General features: G+C 41.6%; 1 protein-coding gene across 3 annotated transcripts in view; it reads left to right on the top strand.

The window, feature by feature from the left end:
* SECISBP2 (SECIS binding protein 2) overlaps positions 1 to 6,447 on the top strand; it is a 49,696-nt gene that overhangs the window by 26,037 nt on the left and 17,212 nt on the right. For all 3 annotated transcript variants that reach the window (XM_019517311.1, XM_019517310.1, XM_019517309.1), the window contains exons 10-13: positions 341 to 460; positions 1,037 to 1,169; positions 4,631 to 4,800; positions 5,903 to 6,035. In XM_019517311.1, coding sequence (XP_019372856.1) covers positions 341 to 460; positions 1,037 to 1,169; positions 4,631 to 4,800; positions 5,903 to 6,035 — 556 coding nt within the window. The remainder of the gene's footprint in view (positions 1 to 340; positions 461 to 1,036; positions 1,170 to 4,630; positions 4,801 to 5,902; positions 6,036 to 6,447) is intronic.

Here is a 6,447-nt window from a genome sequence, read left to right as displayed (position 1 = left end):
AAAAAACAAAATTTAAAAAAAAAAAAAAAAAAAAAGGAAAGAAATTTACTGTTGACTCTTTGTATTAGTGGTGATTTGGTTGAAGCAAAAACCAGAGGAGGAAAGCGGAGACCAGAGACCCTGGCTGCTGCAGCTGGAGTAGTGGGTAGAGTGGTATCTGGGAGGGTGCCCAGGTGCCTCTTGGGCCATGTACAACCCACAGAACACCACTTGGACAGCCCTACTTACTTTCTGTCCTCCTGCAATTATTCACGTTGTTCATTTTGCTACTATCCGTGTATATATTAGAAGTTTCTAAACATTTATTTTCCTTCTTTTCACTTTCATTACATTTCAAAAGGTACTTCTGGCCAAAGATTATTATGATAGCCATCCTCGAAATGATTCAACAACCCCTAAGTTGCATATAGCAGGAAGGAAACAAGCTGCATCTGCTACCCTGGAAAGAAAGAAAACGCAGGTAAGCCAACTTCCATTGAAAGTTAACTTTCACAGCCAAAAATTGCAGAAGGAATTGACATATTCAAGGATCAGGACCAAGAGGTTCAAGCTTTATATGAAACTGTTCATATTTCTGCACCCCAAACAAGTGACCGGACGTCTTAGTTGAAAGCAGCCAGCACCTATGGAAATTGAGTCTTATCCTTCAGACTTTCAGGTCTGAATAATGTTAGCGATTGTGTTTTTTGAAGCATGGAAGTTGCTGTTACAAATGAACTGAATATTTATTCTACAGTGTTTTAAATACAAGAACAAATTTTCTTTTTAGATGCATTTGCAAGAGCAGGAGCCTATTAGGAGATGTCTGCTGGTGCTAGGACAAAGTGATTTATTAATGTGGTGTTCTAGTACATCTAAAAATAATAGACATCTGTAGTCTGAACAATTACTATTCTATTAAGTTTTGATGCATTTTTCCATGTTAAAATTTGGTTCGATTTTTAAGCACACACTTATTTTGTAACTAAAGTATTCATAGCATAGCATATGCCACAAAAATTCATCCTTAACATTTTTTTGCACCTAACTTTCCCAGGAAAGTTCCAAGACCAGTGGTAAGAAGAGTCAGATTCCAGTGAAGTTGGATTTGGGAGATATGTTGGCTGTCTTGGAGCAGAAACAGCAAGCAGAGAAATCGAAACAGTCCTCCAAACCTGTGGTGCTTTCAGGTCTCAAGTGCTTTCTTCAAATGAATTGTGATGAATCTCAAAATAATGAGAACCTTCTAATGTGTGTATAGTAGGGTGAAGTCCCTAGGGGTGGCAGTGTTACCCCTAGGCTCTTTAACTGTGCCAGTCTTGCCCTACAGGCACCTTCTATCTCGCCCACCACGTCTTGTTGTTAAAATTGATATAGGGAGGCTGCCCTTGATCTCTGGGTCTTCAAGGTAATCAAACATGAGCCCCTGGGCTATAACGTAACCCAAAGTTCAAGGCATGCTCTGCCCCTTTAAAAGAGTAAAACTTCTTCTCTAATACTAGGCGTCTGTAGGCGATGGTACATTATGGGCTCCTGGTGCCCCATTAGCCCTAACGCTAGCATATCCAATGACTGTAGTGTCTCTGAGCCCTTCCTTCCTGACGGCTCCTTCCCCTTCAGCTGCTGGCAGGGAACTGAACTGCCTGATCCCAGCCCTGGGGTTTACATGGGCCTAGGTCCCTGCCTTGTCCAGCCAGCTAACCAGGTGCAGGTGCGGCCAATTCCCTCATTAGTCATGGCAACCTGCACCTGGGCTCTTATCTGGCTCCTTCTCTGGCTCTGTGTGTTCCCTCCCCAGGCAATCTCTGCTCTAAGAGGAGCAGCCACCTTAGTGCCCTGTGACAGTGTGATAATGGGCTTGCCAAAAGGAACATACAAGAAAAACAAAATGGTTATGAGAAAATGAACAATAACTTGAAGTGCTTGAGGAAGAAAACCACAATACAATTAAAAAGCCATTTTTCAGAGGGTAGGGAATATGGTTGAAAGTTAAACCAGAGGGCAGCGGGTTGGTATTTTTGGCCCTTTTTCTGCTTTGATGCAAATGTCAAAGTTCATTTTGGCTTCATAGCATCATGTTATTTTAAAAAATAAAAGTATCAAACCTTGTCTGCTCTGGCTTTTGATTAAGATCTTACTGACAACTGAAGAGCCAGTAAGATTTTAACACCAAATGAGAATCCTGGAACCTAAACAAATTAAACAATTTTAAGATCTGTTTCACAAAATGGAGTACTAAGTTTGCTGTCATAAATTGGTCTCCTTGTTTTGGAAGTGTGAAGAAAGCTAGACTGAGGGGAAAGAAAATCAAAACCAGAAAGAAATTACTTTTAATACCATAGTTGCCTTTAGGTTTTTGAGGGATAGGCAAAAACATTAACTGTTTGTAAGATTTACCTAGTCCCATTGTGAAAACTTAGTAAAAGAATTAAGTGTCTCTTACTCTGCAAATAATTTCTCTTCTGTCATTAAGGCAGTTAGATATATTATTAACAGTCATCAGTTGTATAATAGTACAAATTACTCTGATGCAAGTACTTGTGTTGGGACTTGGGAGGAGCAAGCATTTGGGGATCAGAATGTCTGATCTTTAGTATTAGTAACGTTGGACTATATGAGCCAGGCATTGTGGCCTAAGAGGAACGAAAATGTTTGGTTGTACCCAGGAAGGGATAACACCACCGTTGCATCAGCAAGAGCTTTTGTGGGGACTTGGATACATACAATAAATCACTTCAGGGTAGGAACCAAAAGTTTGAGTCTGGCTTAGACTTTGTCCCATGCCATTATGGTAACGTGCAAAGTAAAAGAGAGCACGAAAAGTCAGTAAAATGCAGTAGTGGGTGCATTACTGGGTGCAATACATTACTGCCCTTTTTAACTGGTACTTCATTTTGTGAATTACGACTACTGTATAGACAGGAGAGTGGCTCAATCATGAGCATTTGTATATGAATGTCTGTATCATCTAGAAAGCAGTCACACCCTTGCTGTGATATATTACTAGAAGTTGGTGTGACAGGTTGAGACTAACACAAGTAGATTAATTGGTCCTACCAACCACTTACTTATCTCTTGTGACCCACCTCCCACCAAAGTCTGTCAATTTTTTTAAATCATTTAATTTATACAGATACACTTAGACTTACGCACTGATTTATGTTTGCAAATCCTGAAAGTTTTACCAATGTTACTGCACTGCAGTCATGTAACTGGTATGAAATCCAAGAGGAAGGAGAATCCTGTTGTTAAGACAGTAACTTTGGGCTTGGGAGATCCAGGTTCAGTTAACTGCTTTGCCAACAGGCTTCCTGTGTAGCATTGGAAAGTATCTTAGCATCACATTTCATTAAAATGGGGATAACAGTACTTCCTTGTCTCATAGGGGTATTGTGAAAGAATGTGAAGTTTTGCAGTGGATGTGGAAGCTTATAGGGCATTTGTGGACATGCTTGTGATGCAGCGCTGCATGCTTTTAAAAGTGCCCGGCACTGCGGCACATAAATTTATATAAACAGCAAAATGTGCATCAGTGCAGAGAAAATGGCAGCAGGACACTTTTGAACTGAAACCCATCAAAGGTGTTTTAGTTCAAAAGCGCCCTGCCACTATTTTCTGCATGCTGACGTGCATTTTGCCACTTGTACAACTGCATGCTACGCAGTGCAGTGTACGTCAGCTTGCTTGTGGAGCAGATTCGATTTAATAGGTTCCTGAGGTTACTTGCTATTTATTTAATTTTAGTAGGAATTGGTTGAAGCTACTTGGCAAATTATTTGCCACTAGTAGGAGGGGAAGGAGGGCTAAGGCAGTGGTTCCCAAACGGGGTTGCAACATCAGAGGATGGGGTCACAATAAACAGGGATCCAGTTTTTCTGTTTGCTGCAGAAGAACACGGATTTTCTCCATAAAGGAAAAAATATGGGAAAATGCAGGTTTCCCTTTGCAGGCTGGCAGAGTTCCTGAGGCCCTCCCTCCTGCACTGGGTCCTGCCTGCTGGGCTGCAGAGTCCCAAGGGGGAGGGTAGCAGAGCAGGAAGCCCTAAGCCTGCAGTGGGCAACCCGCATCCTCCCCCCCACGGGCTCTGCTCCAGCCATGCCACCCACATGGGATGGGATGGGGAGGGGTGCAACTGGGCTCTGCGCTCTGCTCCGGCCGCAGCAGCTGCCACCTCCCTGGTTTTAAGGTATCCACAGCAAATAATTCCAGGGACTCTAGTGCTGAAGTCCAGCACAACCCTGGAAGTATCACAGAGTACATGGAAACAGAGGGCTGGAAATCCCAGTTGATGAATCCAGTAGAATTTCAGATTTCCTAAAGCTTACCAAATTGACATAATTTGAAACAGTCTGGATTGCAATAAGTTGCATAATTTTTCTATGTGTGTTTGAGGTGGAGGGATCAGAGCTAAGTAAGCTGGTGGCATAAGACACAGATGAAGTAACCTTACTTTGGGGGGAGAGAAAAGTGGACGGGTGGATTTTTATGTTTCCTGGTGATGCTGCACTGACTGAAAGTGTTCTTTATATTGCTCCATCATGATTTTATTGTGTTTTGCTACTGCAGAGGCAAACTTTAACTGGATGTGGATTTTGTTAGGTGCTAACGTTAAGTTACAGGTGTCTGACGCTTACTGTTTTCTTAATTTCAGTTGGTGGTGCCATACCACTTCTTTCAAAGGAAGCTAACACGGTTACAAAAAATCAGCAGTTGAACCAAGGAAAAACACCTCATAATCCACTGGACTCCAGCGCTCCTTTGGTAAAGAAGGGAAAACAGAGAGAAGTCCCCAAGGCAAAGAAACCAACACCGCTTAAAAAGGTGCTCTAACTTTTTACCCTTTTATTAAAAGCTAGTATAACCTGACTGTTCCTCTGATTTGATTCTTTTGAAACATATTGGCATCATAAAATTTCTTGACCTGCATTTCCACTTTGCTACAAATTCAATATAAATCCTGGGTTTTTGGGGGGGTTTAATTAACAAAAAAATTTGGATACAGTCATGTTAAATAATTAATTTTTTTCAACTCCACACCCCCTACTCCATTTAAATAATTGTTATGGGAGGGAAATACCACATTTCCTAGATATAACATGCCCCAAATAAAATATGTATCTTATTTTTGGAAGGTAGAATTTTAAAAAATTATAATAAGGAAAAGGAGTCCCCCTTGCGACTCTGTTTCTAACATTGTGACTGACTGCATGATATAGTGTAAGTCCTCCTGGAAACAAATGTGTCCAGGAAGCATGGTGTCCCAGGAGACAGTTTGAGAGAGGGGTAGGAACGTCTTGCTGCCTGTTGCCTCTCCCAGACTCTCTCTTGGGATGTCATACTTCTTAGATGCTGTTTTCAAGAGGATTTACTCTGTATCACACAAGGTTAGGCCTAAGATCCTTGCAAGGGAGTAGCAAGACCTTTTAGTTCTTCATATAAGTGCCTGTAAATAATAAAGTGTTGTTTCCACATACCGTCAAGATGCTACCAGCAGCTCGCTTGCTTCTTCAGGCCCAAGCTACAGTGCTTAGCCAATAGTTACAACTGTGAGAGGGTTAATACAGGACTCTGCCCTTTTAGATTGCTGACCCAGACAGGAAGCAAGAATTTTGGCAGCTGCATTGTGTGGCCAAATATGCTTCTTTTTCAGCAAAGAAAACTACTTCCCTGCTTAATTCATGCACCTGAATTCAGGGGAGCTGATTTTTGGGGCAAAGGTGGATATTATATGAGAGAAAATGTGGTACATTAACGTCAGTTGAGCCAAGCTGTGCTCACTCTAGGACTGAAGTAGATGGGACAAGGCAAAAGCCATGTGTTTTGTTTTGTTTTTTAAGCCACTTTGTGTGTTCATTCAAGGTAAAGATGGTCTGATCACCAGTATTAGGCAGCTAAGCCCTTTCTCTGATCTTTAATTTTTAAGATTATTTTGAAAGAGAGAGAACAAAGGAAGCAACAGCATCTGTTAGAACAGGCTGCGATTCCAAAAGATAAAGACACTGTTCATCAGCGTGTCAAATCTTCTGCTGAAGATCAGGCTCAGGATACCAAAGCAGGTATTTCCTCTTGCTTCATGTTTTCCTGGTGTGGGAGAGGCTTTTGTACCACACCAACATGGTATCAATGCTGTCCTGCTTTCTGATTGGTATAATAGGTCATCAAAGAGGCGGGTGTGATGGCACTTGCACCTATAAAACTTCTGTGCAAGTCTAGTAAAACAAACTGGCATGTGGCTCAGGCATCTGGCATGCTTTCCTAAAAGGTTCTTTGCAGAGCATGGCAGCGTGTCATCTGAAAGCCTGGGTCTGTACTGTTGCACAATCTGAATTCTAGTTGTTGCCCTCTTCCTGCCCACATTGTATTTACTCTTTTTAATTGTAGAACCAGAATATTGGGGTACTGGAGGTAGATCTTAAATATCTGTATCTAGCAATCGGATTAGAAAAGAAGTGATGTTACAAACTCACC

The sequence above is a fragment of the Gavialis gangeticus genome, unplaced genomic scaffold (assembly GCF_001723915.1).
Source record: "Gavialis gangeticus isolate Ggan-Ray unplaced genomic scaffold, GavGan_comp1, whole genome shotgun sequence".
Classification (NCBI taxonomy): domain Eukaryota; kingdom Metazoa; phylum Chordata; order Crocodylia; family Gavialidae; genus Gavialis; species Gavialis gangeticus.
Note: the sequence above shows the minus strand (reverse complement) of the source record. Positions and strands in the feature narration are given on the sequence as shown.